The sequence below is a fragment of the Capricornis sumatraensis genome, chromosome 19, assembly GCF_032405125.1.
Source record: "Capricornis sumatraensis isolate serow.1 chromosome 19, serow.2, whole genome shotgun sequence".
Taxonomy (NCBI): Eukaryota; Metazoa; Chordata; class Mammalia; order Artiodactyla; family Bovidae; genus Capricornis; species Capricornis sumatraensis.
In genome coordinates, this window is record NC_091087.1 from 62,533,621 (window position 1) to 62,550,079 (window position 16,459).

General features: G+C 37.7%; 1 protein-coding gene across 1 annotated transcript in view; it reads left to right on the top strand.

Annotated features, from left to right (window-relative positions):
• Positions 1-16,459, top strand: part of WDR76 (WD repeat domain 76) — a 49,085-nt gene that overhangs the window by 20,344 nt on the left and 12,282 nt on the right. The window contains exons 6-9 of the mRNA XM_068991221.1: positions 1,209-1,310; positions 1,398-1,441; positions 4,116-4,269; positions 12,093-12,251. Coding sequence (XP_068847322.1) covers positions 1,209-1,310; positions 1,398-1,441; positions 4,116-4,269; positions 12,093-12,251 — 459 coding nt within the window. The remainder of the gene's footprint in view (positions 1-1,208; positions 1,311-1,397; positions 1,442-4,115; positions 4,270-12,092; positions 12,252-16,459) is intronic.

A 16,459-nucleotide genomic window follows, 5' to 3' on the forward strand; every position in this document is an offset into this window, starting at 1 on the left:
GACTCTGGGAGTTGGTGATGGACAGGGAGGCCTGGCGTGCTGCAGTTCATGGGGGTCACAAAGAGTCGGACACGACTGAGTGACTGAACTAATTAACTATATGGTTTAATGAGTAAGATTTCAAACTCATGAAAGACGGGATTATATACTTCTGCAGACTTACCTATGTCCGATTGTGGGTAAATTGCTTAGCCATTCTGAGCCCCAGTTTCCCTATTTTTAAAATAGCAACAATAACAGAAACCTCTCACAAGGGGTAGTATGAGGGATAAAGGTTCTTACGTTATATTGAATGTATTATATTACTTAGTAAGCAATAAATGGTAATATTAATAATAATATGTGATAATAATGATGGAGGTCCTATATTGTGGTTTAATTTATGCTGTCAGTGACTGGAAAGAGTTTTATTTACCAAATTTATTGTCTGAGTAAGATTATTTTTTATTCAGGAGCATCTACTTTTTAAATCTTTATATCTAAGTGCTTAATTATAACTTGGAAGATAGTACTCATTAGCCTGGTGCTTTGAGAGCTAATTGGGAATTAAGTTGCTACGGAGAGAGTAGCTCATTTTTTGAAGCCTCTATGCATCCATGATAAGAAATAACTTACATTGAATCCACTCCGTGTGCACGCATGCGCGCGCGCGCACACACACACACACACAGACACACACACACAGACACACACACACAAAACGGAAACAAACCTTTTGTGAAATGATACTTAACCCTTACTACATATGATGTACTTTTGTATTTTCTGGTCTATTCTTTTCTCATTCAATAAAGCACACTGTTGGTTATAACATATTAAAATGATTTCATGACTTGTGGGTAATAATCCCTGATATAAAAAATGATACAGAGTAATAACTTGAGTAATGAAATTGAACTGATCTGAATCAATTCCAAGCAACTCTATTTATGGGCAGTGTAACTTTGGACAAATTAACTTTTCTGTTTCATTCCACTGTCTTTGAAATGTGATATCTCATTCACTGGATTGTTAAGGGAATTAAATGAGATAATACATGTTTTTACTTTACAGGATACTTGGCATTCATTCATTGAACAACTGTTTTTGATTGCTAACTATATGTCACCCCTTAGTGGATATTGAAAGTAAAGAGAAACCTCAAGCTTGAATTCTAAGGCAGAGTGACAACCAAGTTTTTTTTTTTCTTTTCTTATATTTTATAACAGCCTTTGATACCTCCTGGGCCTTTAGAAATGACTCCTGAAAATCGAGATGATGACAATGAACTATTCAAAGGATTTTTGCAGACTTGGGCAGAAATGAGCAAGGTATCACTTGGGAGGGTAAATCCAAGCTTTTAAGCAAATTTCAGTACGTATGTTAATTTAGTACTTTGGTTTCTCCCGTTGTTTCAGACAAGAAGTAAAAACACTAAGAAAGAATTATCTAACATTAAAAGGTGAGTTAAAATCCCTTGCCTTTGTTTTACGTTTCCTGAGATCTTTAAATTATAAAGACTATATACTATTGGCGGAAATTTGAAAATGAGGTGAAAAGAATTATCCATCATGTTTCTACCCTAACAACTGTTGATTTTGTGTATTTCCTTTCAAATATTGCTGTATACAAAACCACTGGGACAACAAGCTTCATGAATGCATGAATTTTATCTCAATAACCGGAAAAGTGCATGGTGCATAATATACCTTTGTTCAGTGTTTAATACGGAGAAGACAATGGCACCCCACTCCAGTACTCTTGCCTGGAAAATCCCATGGACAGAGGAGCCTGGTAGGCTCCAGTCCATGGGGTCGCTAAGGGTCGGACATGACTGAACAACTTCCCTTTTACTTTTCACTTTCATGCATTGGAGAAGGAAAAGGCAACCCACTCCAGTGTTCTTGCCTGGAGAATCCCAGGGGTGCGGGAGCCTGGTGGGCTGCCGTCTATGGGGTCACACAGAGTTGGCCATGACTGAAGCGACTTAGCAGCAGTGTTTAATAAATGAGTATAATTACATACATTTTTGCTTCATTATGTTTTAATATAAGTACAGTTTTGCATTATGCTTTTCTGTTAACATTGTGGTTGGATGTTACTAGAGTCTTTAAATTTATGGAATAATTGAGTAATATTTCATTCAGTAGATGAAATTTGCTTAACCTCTTGGTATTTGGAGTTGTTTTCTGTTTAGAGCGTTTATGTATGTGTATCTGTTGAAGTTTATATTGTGATAATGGATTATTTTCTTAGAATAGATTCCAGAAGTGAGGTCAAATATTATGGATGTTTTTATAGCCTTTCAGTTCAGTCACTCAATTGTGTCCGACTCTTTGTGACCCCATGGATCACAGCACGCCAGGCCTCCCTGTCCTTCACCAACTCCCGGAGTTTACCCAAACTCATGTCCATTGAGTCAGTGATGCCATCTAACCATCTCATCTTCTGCCGTCCCCTTCTCCTCCTGCCTTCAATCTTTCCCAGCATTAGGGTCTTTTCAAACAAGTCAGCCTCTTTGCATCAGGTGACCAAAGTATTGGAGTTTCAGCTTCAACATCAGTCCTTCCAATGAACACTCACCATTGATCTCCTTTAGGATGGACTGGTTGGATCTCCTTTCAGTCTAAGGGACTCTCAAGAGTCTTCTCCAACATCACAGTTCAAAAGCATCAATTCTTCGGCGCTCAGCTTTCTTCACAGTCCAGCTCTCACATCCATACATGACCACAGGAAAAACCATAGCCTTGACTAGACGGACCTTTGCTGGCAAAGTAATGTCTCTGCTTTTTAATATGCTGTCTAGATTGGTCATAACTTTCCTTCCAAGAGTAAGCGTCTTTTAATTTCATGGCTGCAGTCACCATCTGCAGTGATTTTGGAGCCCCCTAAAATAAAGTCTGACGCTGTTTCCATTGTTTCTCCATCTATTTCCCATGAAGTGATGAGACCGGATGCCATGATCTTATTTTTTTGAATGTTGAGCTTTAAGCCAACTTTTTTACTCTCCTCTTTCACTTTAATCAAGAGACTCTTCAGTTCTTCTTCACTTTCTGCCATAAGGGTCGTGTCATCTCCATATCTGAGGTTATTGATATTTCTCCCGGCAATCTTGATTCCAGCTTGTGCTTCCTCCAACGCAGCATTTCGCATGATGTACTCTGCATATAAGTTAAATAAGCAGGGTGACAATATACAGCCTTGACGTACTCCTTTTTCTATTTGGAACCAGTCTGTTGTTCCATGTCCAGTTCTAACTGTTGCTTCCTGACCTGGATACAGGTTTCTCAAGAGGCAGGTCAGGTGGTCTGGTGTTCCCATCTCTTTCAGAATTTTCCACAGTTTATTGTGATCCACACAGTCAAAGGCTTTGGCATAGTCACTAAAGCAGAAATAAATGTTTTTCTGGAACTCTCTTGCTTTTTCCATGATCCAGCGGATGTTGGCAATTTGATCTCTGGTTTCTCTGCCTTTTCTAAAACCAGCTTGAACATCTAGAAGTTCATGGTTCATGTATTGCTGAAGTCTGGCTTGGAAAAATTTGAGCATTAATTTACTAGTATGTGAGATGAATGCAATTGTGTGGTAGTTTGAGCATTCTTTGACATTTCCTTTCTTTGGGATTGGAATGAAAACTGACCTTTTCCAGTCCTGTGGCCACTGCTGAGTTTCCCATATTTGCTGGCATTGAGTGTAGCACTTTTCACAGCATCATCATTTAGGATTTGAAATAGCTCAACTGGAATTCCATCACTTCCACTAACTTTGTAGTGATGCTTCCTAAGGCCCGCTTGACTTCATATTCCAGGATGTCTGACTCTAGGTGAGTGATCACACCATCGTGGTTATCTGGGTTCCCCTTTAGGACATGCCAAATTGTTTTCCAAAACCTTTTTTTTTTAATTTCTGAAAATCGTATATGAATTTACTCTGCTGTTAGTATATATGAATGTTTAACTGTAGCCTGCTGACTTTTATGAGTGAAAAATCGTACCCTGTTGTTTAATTTGATATCCTTGGTTGCCAGGAAGTTGAATATTTTTCCACATTTATTGTGACTTTTTTGAATCACCTTTTATTGTTTTGACCATTGAATTTGGTTTTACTTCTAAAGTTTAACTTTTTAATGTTCTCAGCTACAAAGTCAATTTAAATGGCATGGTCATTAGTGAAGATACTGTCTGTAAAGTTACCAGAGGCTCAGTTTCCTCAATGGCCATCCACCCATCGGAAATGAGAACTTTGGTGGCAGCTGGGGCCAAATCTGGGCAAGTTGGACTTTGGGATTTGGTAAGTTATTATTAATTTTTTGAAGCTACTGAAATTCGATTAAAGGAAATAGTCTGTGAAAGAATGCCTAAAGCCATGTGTTTCTAGATGTTACTTGAGATACATAGTTTTGTGCTTTGTGATTTCAAATTTTAGAAACTTACAGGAATTTAAATTTACTTTATAAAACTTCTAACATTTTTAGCTTGAATATCATTAGTCATCTGGGCATAAATGCCTGCCAGGAAACTTTATTACAGCTTTAAATGTATATATGAAAAGATCACAGCAAGTTCTTAGTTTTCTAATTATGTTTGAAATACAATTTTCAAACTGGATCAAAATGTCTTCCCAAGGATCTTCTTATGATGATCCTAGTCATTTTTTGATGAGTCAGAAACTGATATTAAATTTCATTCATTGCATATATAATAATGCATTGATTGCTTTTAGTGGTTACAAAATTGAAGAAAGCCAAGTTAATATTCTCTGAATTTATTTATTTTTGGCTTTGCTGGGTCTTCGTTGCTATTCGGACTTTTCTCCAGTCTTGGTGAGCAGGGACGACTCTGTAGTTGCGGTGCTCAGGTTTCCTATTTCGGTGGCTTGCCTTGTTGCAGAGCATGGGCTCCAGGGCTCTCAGGTTTCAGTATCTGTGGCACATGGCTCAGTAGCTGTAGCTACTAGAGCTCTAGAGCACAGGCTGAGCAGTTGCGGTACACTGGCTTAGTTGCTCTGCAGCATATGGGATCTTCCCGGATCAGAGATTGAACCCATGTCTCCTGCGTTGGCAGACCGCTGAGCCACCAGGGAAGCCCTGAATTTATTTTCTAACTGGGGAAGTAGAACAAAGACATGAAAAATGCCTAAAGGACGATTAATGGAGATGGAGAAGCCATTGTGACTTGTCGAGGGTTGGGGTTAATAAATGAATTTTGTAAGAAGAGAAGAAATAAAAACCAAGTTCTCTTTTGAGTGCATAGGTTCTTTCTTATTTTGATAAGATGTTAGTAGGGGTAGGAGGCGAAAGGATTTGGTAAAGAAAACAGAAGCAGGGAAGTGGGAAGAGGACCAGAAATAGTATAAGGTTGTATAAGCTAAGAGATGAATTTCAAGCATGGGAGCCTGACAGGGCTTTTTTTTTAAGAGGAGTTATGAAGAATGGGCGACTTCCCTTGTAGATCGGTTGGTAAAGAATCCACCTGCAGTGTAGGAGACCTGGGTTTGATTCCTGGGTTGGAAAGATCCCCTGGAGAAGGAAATGGCAACCCACTCCAGTATTCTTGCGTGGAGAATCCCATGTACAGAGGAGCCTGGAGGGCTATCGTCCATGGGGTCACAAGAGTTGGACGTGACTTAGTGACTAAACGACCACCAAAAAGAATGGGAACAGAAAAAAGGGGGGTTAGTCTTGACATAGGGTATGGTTAGTGAGTTGAGAGAATAGCTTCAACGATAAGGTAAGGAAGGAACGGAGCCTTTTAGGAGATTAAAAAAGTACGGGGTCGGGGACTTCCCAGGTGGTGCAGTGGATGAGAATCTGCGTGCCAGTGCAGGGAACACGGGTTCGGTCCCTGTTCCAGGAAGAGTCCACATGCTGTGGAGCAACTAAGGCTGTGAGCCAGAACTACTGAAGCCTGAGTACCTAGAGCTTGTGCTCTGCAACAAGAGAAGCCACCGTGAGAAGAAGCTTGAGCATCCTGATCAAGAGTATCCCCCACTCAGTGCACTAGAGACACCCACGTGCAGCAGTGAAGACCCAGTGCAGCCAAAAGTAAAGAAAACAAAAATTTTTAGAAAGTATGAAGTAGAAGAGGAAATGGAAACAGTGGGTAGACTATTTGTTGAAGAACTTAGAAAAGGAACAATAGAGACTTAGCATAGTCGAGTGAGTATCTTTTCAGGGTGGATGTTGATACATAGCAGAGTTGAAGACATGTGGAACAGTCCATTTGTCATGTCTTTTCTGATGACTCCAAAAACCTTTTTTACTGGATGTCTGCAGTCCAGTGTTTTTATCAACTTTCTAGCTTTTCAGGACATCTGGTTATCTCAACAGACTGAGCAAGTCTAAAGCCAGTGTCTTAGCTATCCTGTTCTCACTCCCCAACTTCCTAAGTTTTTTTTTTTCTTTAATATTTATTTTTATTATTTAACTGTGCTGAGTCTTAGTGGCACATGGGTTCTTTGATCTCAGCTGTGGAACGCGGGATCTTTCGCTGAAACATGTGAACTCTTAGTTTTGCCCTGTGGAATCTGGTTTCCTGACCAGGGAACAAACCCGAGCACCCTGCACTGGACAGCCAGGGGAGTCCTCCCCTAGTTTTTTTTTTTTTTTAATTAGTTTTGTTGAGGTCTAATTCATATTTTATAAAATCCACACATTTAAAATGTATAATTTAATGATTTTTAGTAAGTTTATTGAGTTGTAAACTATCATAATTCAGTTTTAGAACATTTTCATCATTCCTGTAAGATTCCTCATGGCTATTTATGTTTAATCCCTGTTTCTACCCTTATCTCTGGGCAAATTTCTACCAATTTGCATTTTTTAGATAAATTTCATATAAATAGAATCACAGAATACATGGTCTTTTATGTTGGTGTTTTTCTTTGAGTATGGTTTTAAGGTGTATCTGTGTTACTATAACATGCTAGTAGATGCTAATCTGTCAGCACCTCTGTCTTTTATTGTTGAACAGTATTTCCTTGTTTGATTATACAACATTTTGTTTATGCATTTATCACTTGGTAGACATTTGGGTTGTTTCCACTTCCTGGCTGTTGTGAATAATTCGATTTTAAATATTTGTATACACATTTTTGTGTGGAAATGTGTTTTCATTTCTTTTGAGTGGGTACCTGGGAATAGAATTGCTAGGTCATATGGAAACTGGTTAACATTTGAGGAGCTGCCAAACTGCTTTCCAAAGGGTTTGCACCATCTTCTATTCCCATCAACAATATATGAAGGTTCCAGTTTTCCTCCGTGCTCACCAACATTTATTATTGTCTGTCTGTCTGATTATAGTCTTTCAAGTGGGTGTATCTTCCTAGTGAAGGTGTATCTTCCTAGTCAAGTTTTATCTCCCTGTGGTTTTGATTTGCATTTGTTTATTGAATAAGGTGGAGAAGGCGATAGCACCCCACTCCAGCACTCTTGCCTGGAAAATCCCATGGACAGAGGAGCATGGTAGGCTACAGTCCATGGGGTCGCTAAGAGTCGGACACAGCTGAGTGACTTCACTTTCACTTTTCACTTTCATGCATTGGAGAAGGAAATGGCAACCCACTCCAGTGTTCTTGCCTGGAGAATCCCAGGGACGGGGGAGCCTGGTGGGCTGCCGTCTATGGGGTCGCACAAAGTCGGACACGACTGAAGTGACTTAGCAGCAGTGAATAATGATGTTGAGGCTCTTATCCTGCCATTTGGATGTCTTTGGTGAAATGTCTATTCAGATCTTTTGTCAGTTTTTTTATTGGATTGTTTTCTTGCGGAGTTGTAAGAGTTCCTTGTATACTCTAGATGCACATCCTTATCAGATACTTGATTTACAAGTATTTCTCCTTTTCATTTTCTTAATGCTATTGAAGTGCAAAAGTTTTGAGTTTTGATGAGGTCCAGTTTATCAAATTTTTAGTGGATTGTGTTTTTGGTGTCATCTAAGAAATCTTCCGTGTAGCCCAAAGTCAGAAGGTTTTTCTCCTATGTATTTTTCTAAATATTTTTATAGTTTAAGCTTTCGCATTTAGTTCACTGATCCACCTTGAGTTAGTATTAGTATTATAATCTTTGAATTGTTTTTGTATGTGCTCTGAGGTAAGGGCCCCGGTTCGTCTTTTCATATGTGTATATCCAGTTGTCCCAGCAGTGTCTGTTGAAAAGACTCTGTTGCCGCGTTGAATTGCCTTGGTATGCCCTCAGTTTTCCACTTAACTTTTGGTAACATTCCTAGTCTCGCCTAGGGTCAAAAGTTGCATTGTCATTCATTTGGTCACCCATGTACCCATTCATTCAGTCCACACTTACTGAGTATTTTGTGTTAAGTACTCTTCTAGTGATACCCCAGCCATATTTGTGAGGAAAGACTGTTCATGTTCTCATAGGGTTTGGAATTTAGTGGCAAAAGCAGCATGAATGAAGTAATTATATGTTTGATAAATGGAGTGAATTATATACTCTGATTAATGGAGTGAAGGAAGGGTGGTATTATCACGTAACAGGTAGACTGGCCTGATTTGGAGGATCAGGGAAGGCTTCCCTGAAGAAGGGAGAATTGAGTTGAGATTTGAAAGCTAAGTAGGAATAAACCAAGCAAAGAAAGGGAAAAGAGCATTTCAGGCAAGAGGAACAGCATGTCAAGGACCTTAGGCAGTAGGATGCCGGCTTGATACATTCAAAGACCTGAAAAAATGCCTGTGTGGCTGGAGCATGGACAACAAAGGCATAGATGGAAGGGATGAGAGGAGTAGGGGGGAAATATAGAGGTGGGAAGAGGTCAGATGTATATCTTGATAAATTTTGTTGAGAACTTTGCTTTTTATCCTAAAAGCAAGAGGAAGCCATGGAAGAGTTAGGTTGTCCCTTCATTCCTTATGTGTAGTAAAATCCTGTAATGATTTTGCCCTCTCTTTCCTATCCTGGCTAACAGCAGACTAGTGAGGGCTCCATTTTCTTTTTTGGGATCACTGTAATTGTCTTTACTGGTGCTTGTACTTGCAGTTTTCATATTCCAATCCATTGTGTACAGACAGTCATTTCTAGGCTCAAAACAAACTGGTCCTGGACTCATTTTGGTTTGACGTCGTTAGATGCACACTTAACTTGGTATTTTCGGACTGAAATGGAATTTGGACTACAGGTTTCCCTCCTTATCCAGAGTGAAAGTGAAGTCAGTCAGTCATGTCTGACTCTTTGTGACCCCACGGACTGTAGCCTACCAGGTTCCTCCTTCCATGGGATTTTCCAGGCAAGAATATTGGAGTGGGTTGCCATTTCCTTCTCCACCTTATCCAACAGTAGAGTATTACTGTGAAACCGTTTGTAAGCTCAAATGGTGTAATGCAAGAAGCAATTACCTTAAGGTGTCTTGCTAATAAATGCACAGAATAAATCAAGATAAAGTACAGATGCTGTCAGACACAGTTCAGAGCTAAGAGTGGCTTCATGCCGAGATACTGAATGTAAGTTCCCTGGGACAGAGCTTGGTGGTGCCACTCTTGCTGCTTGGGGTGCGCTGCCTCTCTAACAGCTTCCTGCAAAACAAATGCTGAATACTATTTTCATTTTTCACCTTTTCTCATAAAAACGAAAATCCTTTTTGGATTCCCTTCAGTTAGCGAAAATAGATGTTAACATAGGTGTTTTGTAAGAGCAAAGTGGTATAAAGCAAAAAGCAAGCTTTTGAAAAGCAAGGTTACCTGTGTTTATTTTTAAAGTAATTAAAATAGAAAATTCAGTTCTTCAGTTCTACCAGGCACGTTTCAAGTGCTTAATAGCCACACATGAATAGTGGAGTCCATATTGGACAGTGCATACATATTTCATTTTTGTCATCTCAGTAAGTTCTTTTGGACAGTGATGCTGTGAAGCAAGTTAATAACAGCATTAATTTTGGTAAAATGAGGCCCAAAGATAAGATAACAAACAACGTAATGAAGGAGACAGCAAAACTAAGGAAACAAGTTGAAAATCAGTGAAACTAATAAATTAGAAGGAAGAGAATAGACATTGCTGAAAATAAAATTACTGATATTAAAGGAAAGATTTAAGGTTATCTTAAACACAGATGAAAAAAGTTTTAAGGGAAAAGCCAGAATTGGATTGGCACATTTGAAAATGTATGCCATGTTCTCGGAAACTTTGGAGCTTAAAGGACAAAGAATTCTTCAGGTAGGAAAAACAAATTAGTTTCAAGGGGAGAAGCCAGGCTTGCCTCAGTTTTCTACAACATTTCGTGTAATGTCTACAAAGTTCTGAGGGAAGGAAGTGTGACCTGGAATACATAGGTAGCCCAAGATATTATTCTTATGTAAAGGCAGCAGGGTAGGTATTTTCACATGTGAAAAAATTCAAGAAATTCAAGACCTGTGAGTTCATCTGGAAAAACTGCTTGATAGAAAATCTCAGCCAGTTAAAAGTAAGTCAAAATTAAGAATACACAAGTGAAGAAGCTTGACAGAAGAATCGATGAGTATTGAATCCATTTAAATGAAGAACTAATATTAAACAGCAATATGAATTATGGTTACAGAATTAAATATGAATGTTGTTAACCTGGACAAAATAAAAATAAATATAGAGATGGAAAAAGGGGAGATTGGGGGCTGGATAGGAAATAGTGTCCTCAATCAATAGAAATTTAAAATTGAGACATTCATAGTTAAATTTAAAAATAAAGCTTAATGACTGTAAGGGCTTTATGCTTTATACTTTTTCCTTCTTAGATAACTAGATAACCCTTGTAAAGAATCACTTGAAATTCAAAAATTCCTTCAGCTTGCTTTTCTTTTATTATTTTAAAGTATAGTTAAATTTAATACTATTAAAAGTGGCCTTCCCCATCCCACCCCCCCAAATTTCTTCTCTGTCCTTCTATCTATATAAGTAACTACATGTAAAGACATCTATAATGATTGCTTAATATTTCAGTGATAATTTTGGTCAACTTTGGATTTTGAATGATTTTTCAGAAGTTTTGTCTGGAGAGTATTGTTTTTCTAAAAAAATATATGCTATGCTCAAAGATGCCAAAGTGTTAACAGTGGTTAACTCTGGGGAAGAGGAGGAGTTTGTGTGATTGTAATTTTTTTCCTTTTTTTAAAAGAAATTTTTCTTTCTTTCCTTTAAAATTTTTTTCTCTTTAAAAACTTAAAAAAGACAAAACAATGCTTGAGTATTTCAGAGCAGACTAAGCTAGATTTGGAGATGATAGTTGTTGGTTCATAGTATAACGTGGTATAGGAATATAGCATGGAAATTCGAAACACGATGATTTCAGAGTTGATAATCCAGTAGTGAAAGGATAGTCTTTAGAAGCAGTAATATTACTACAGAAATTCAAATACATGCATTTTTCATGGGGTATTTAGGGAATTTGGTTTTTTTTCAGTTGCTAAGTCATGTCTGACTCTGTGATTCCACAGACTGCAACATGCCAGGCATCCCTGTCCTTCAGTATCTCCTGGAGTTTGCTCAAACTCACGTCTGTTGAGTCAGTGACGCTATCTAACCATCTCATCCTCTGCCGTCCCCTTCTCCTCTTTGTCCTCACTCTGCCGCCCCCTTCTCCTCTTGCCCTCAATCTTTTCCAGTATCAGGGTCTTGTCCAATGAGCCAGCTCTTCGCATCAGGTGGCCAGAGTATTTAGGGGATAAAATATTTTAAAAACTATCATTTTGTGTCAGAACCAAACAACTTAGGAAAATTGTGCTCAGGATGATATACCATAGAGAAGCATACTTAGCAAGCAAAGTAGAAGTAACATTGATGTATTTTAGTAGGAAGGAATTATCCTGTATGTGCAATAAAAAGTAATGAAGTCAGAATAAACAGTAGTTAATTTCCCCTCTGCATTATGAAAAAATAGTTGTCTAGTGGCAAAAAACTGGAAATTGTTAAAATAAATGAGACTTAATTCTGTTGGATTGAAAAGTAGGAAAATAATGTAGTGAGAGTATAAAGTTTCTAGTTCTGACTTTCTAATTGGGAGGTTGCGTATAATAGTAGACTGAGAAAAGACTGAATATAATACAGACAAAAATATTTTAATGACTTAATGACATAGAATATATTACTATTTCTCACCAGTTTTTGTCTCTCCCTACCCCTAACTCTCTTCCAGACTCACCAACCTAAAGAGGATGGAGTTTATCTTTTTCAGCCCCACAGTCAACCGGTCAGCTGTCTTTACTTCTCACCTGCCAATCCGGCTCACCTACTGTCACTGAGCTATGATGGCACATTACGCTGTGGGGATTTTCCCAGGGCTGTTTTTGAAGAGGTAAATGTTAGTGTGTTTACATATTGACCTTAGATGATATTCTAGATTCTTTATGAAATGCCACATGAATGATTATTATACAATCAGACTGGATGAGATGATATGGAACAGGGACTTTAGAACTATTCTGCCTAAATTCATATCCCATCTGGCACTATTTGTGTGACCTTGACAAGTTCCTTTACCTCTTTGTGTCTCAGTTTCCTTAGTTTTGAAATGAAACAGTAATAATATTTACCTTACAGGATTGTCACGAGGATTAAATGAGTTAATGTAGATAAAGTACTTAAAACTTTTGCAAAAAATTTTTAAAGACAATAACCTATTCTGTTTTAAGGCTTAAAACTTGTCTTTTATTCAGGAAAAATATTAGAATATTATATTTTTGTTTATTATTTCTAGCCTTTACAGATACGAATTTTGTGAGGCTGATTCTTAGATGTGACAGAAAAGACTATAGAGAAATTCATCACATAACAAATAGTCCTATAGCACATTATATCTAAAACATATGGCCAATCTACATTAACTCACTTAATGTATCACAGAAACTGTAAAATTTGTTTTTTTGTCTTCTAGCTAAGATTTATCATGTCTTACATGCCATATATATATCTGATAATAGATTAGCTCAGCTATTTTTATCTGGTGAAGTTAGAATGAAATACTGCAATTGGATGTGATAAAATTGTACTCTGGCAAGAAATGGACACCCAGGCGATTTCATTCAGAACATCTTAGGCCAGGTTTATTCGTAACCACCTGTTGAGGATAAGGTCTTTTCCTGGGCTAATCTAGCCCCTATGAGGTCAGATTAAGTTGAAGTCTGTTTAAGAATAGTTGAAAGATGTTAGGCTCATACTTGTGACTATCCATCTACCGAAAGATTCTCTACTAAGATAAATAGCCTTTACCCCTTGAAGGTTTTCTAATCCATTTGATAATCTGGTTGGGTAGACCAGAAGCTTCCAAAGGCCTGAGGAATCTCACAATATTTGATCCCAGTGATTACATTTGGTCTCCTATGTATTTAATGCTTACAACAAACATGTCATTTCAGGTAAGCTTTCACATTTGCTTATTAACCATATTAGATTTCCTCATTAAGAGAATTCTTATAAATTAAACCCTTTTTCAATGGGAATTTTAATCTTTATGAAGTTCAGGATGGTTTAGATGTAGGTTTCTACCCTTTAACTTATTTTGAATGAAATTTTGAAGTTTTTAGACATCCTCAGTATAAGGGCAATTTTATGTGTGAAACAATGAAGAAAACATGATATCATCACTTATGATTTATTGTCATAAATACTAATTTAATTGATCTAATTTTATGTATGCCTTAATTTTTTATGTAAACCAGTACTCAAAATTAACACATTTTGATGTCTTTGTAATTATTCTAATATTCTGTGTACAGATTATTCATAATTACTTATAGGAGTTTTCCTTAATACATGTATTTATTGAAGTATAGTTGACTTACAATGTTTGAGGTGCACAGAAAGGTGATTCAGTTATACATATTATTTTTCAGATTATTTTCCATTATAGGTTATTAAAAAATATTGACTATAGGTCCCTGTAAACCTTTGCTACTTGTTGCATCTATTTTTTTAAATTAGAAATCTACCATTCTCTTCATACTAAGTCAAACAAGTGGAATCAAAATGTCATAAATTTTTTAGTTAGGTGAAAATTCATAAGTTTTCTAAAATACGTATATTATGCATAACATATATATATATGTATACAAAAGTGTTTCTGCTATGCTTGGTAAAGGCTTGAGAGAGAACATAAAAAACACAGATGGAGAAATTGGAAAACCTAAACTGAATGAAATGGAGCACTGAGTATGAAGAAAAAATGAAACAAACTAGATGAAAGTAAAAGATCATCATATAGTCCAGTTGGTTTTAAACATGGCTGCTCATTAGAAACATATCTGGAGCTTTGGACAAAAAAAGCAGTACCTAGGCATTTGTAATTCTGATATGCATCTGGATTTTAAAAAATGATTATAGGTTTTCTTATTAAATGGTAGCTTTGGTGATAGAGAATTCTATTTTTCTGTTGATAAGCATGATACAATGGTATTATGTGAGTAATAGTTAAGTTCAGTTGCTCAGTTGTGTCCAGCTCTTTGTGACCCCATGGACTGCAGCACACCAGGTTTCCCTGTCCATCACCAACTCCTGAAACTTACTCAAACTCATGTCCATTGAGTCAGTGATGCCATCCAACCATCTCATCTTCTGTTGTCCCCTTCTCCTGCCTTTGATCTTTCCTAGCATCAGGGTCTTTTCCAATGAGTCCGTTCTTCACATCAGGTGGACAAAGTATTGGAGCTTCAGCATCAGTCCTTCCAATGAATATTCAGGATTGATTTCCTTTAGGATGGACTGGTTTGATCTCTTTGCGGTCCACCCTGTCTAGCCTTTAGCCTTTCCCAGAATCAGGATCTTTTTCAGTGAGTCATCTCTTTGCATCAGATAGCCAAAGTATTGGAGCTTCTGCTTCAGCATCAGTTCTTCCAATGAATATATACAGGGTTGATTTCCTTTTGGATTCACTGATTTGATCTCCTTGCAGTCTAAGGGATTCCCAAAAGTCTTCTCCAGTACCAGTTTGAAAGCATCAGTTCTTCAGTACTCAGCCTTCTTTATGGTCCAGCTCTCACATTTGTACATGATTACTGGAAAAACCATATCTTTGACTATACAGATCTTTGTCGGCCAAGTGATGTCTCTGCTTTTTAATGTATTGTCTAGGTTTGTCATAGCTTTTCTTCCAAGGAGCAAGCGTCTTTTAAATTCATGGCCGCTGTCATCGTCTACAGTGATTTTGGAGGGCAAGTAAATAAAATCTGTCACTACTTCCACTTTTTCCCCTTCTGCTTGCCGTGAAGTGATGGGACCGGGTGCCATGATTTTAGTTTTGAATGTTGAGTTTCAGGCCAGCTTTTTCACTCTCTTCTTGCAGCCTCATCAAGAGGCTCATTAGTTCCTTTTTACTTTCTGCCATTAGAGTGGTATTATCTGCATATCTGAGGTTGTTGATACCTCTCCTGGCAATCTTGATTCCAGCTTGTGCTTCATCCAGTCTGGCATTTTGCATGATATACTGTGCATATAAGTCAAATAAGTAGGGTGACAGTATAAGCCTTGTCATCCTCCTTTCCTAATTTAGAACCAGTAAGTTGTTCCATGTCTGGTTCTTACTGATGGCTTCTTGACCCTCATACAGGTTTCTCAGGAGAGAAACCATCTCTTTAAGAATTTTCCATAGTTTGTTGTGATCCAAACAGTCAAAGACTTCACTGTGGTCAGTAAAACAGAAGTAGTTGTTTTTTGGAATTCTCTTGCTTTCTCTATGATCCAGCGAATGTTGGCAATTTGATCTCTGGTTCCTCTGCCTTTTCTAAACCCCAGCTTGTACATCTGAAAGTTCTCTATTCATATACTGCTGAAGCCTAGCTTGAAGGATTTTGAACATAACTTTACTAGCATGTGAAATGAGTGCAGTTGTACAGTAGTCTGAACATTCTTTGTCATTGCCCTTCTTTGGGATTGGAATGAAAACTAACCTTTTGCAGTCCTGTGGTCACTGCTGACATATTTTCCAACTTTGCTGACTTATTGAGTGCAGCACTTTAACACCACCATTTAGGATTTTAAATAACTCAGCTGGAATTCCGTCACCTCCACTAGCTTGTAAGTAATGCTTCCTAAGGCCGCTTGACTTCACATACTAGGATGTCTGGCTCTAGGTGAGTGACCGTACCATTTTGGTTACCTGGGTCATTAAGACTTTTTTTTTTGTACAGTTCTTCTGTGTATTCTTACCACCTCTTCTTAATCTCCTCTGCTTCTGTTAGGTCTATATTGCTTCCGTCCTTTATTGTGCCCATCCTTGAATGAAATGTTCCCTTGATATCTTCAGTTTTCTTGAAGAGATCTTTAGTCTTTCCTATTCTGTTGGCTTCCTCTACTTCTTGGCATTGTTCATTTAAAAAGGCCTTTTTATCTCTCCTTGCTGTTCTCTGGAACTCTGTATTCACTTGGGTATATCTTTCCCTTTCTTCCTTGGTTTTTGCTTCTCTTCTTTCCTCAGCTATATGTAAAGCCTCCTCAGACAATGATTTTGCCTTTTTGCATTTCTTTTTCTTTTGGATGGTTTTGGTCACTGTCTCCTGTACAGTGTTACAA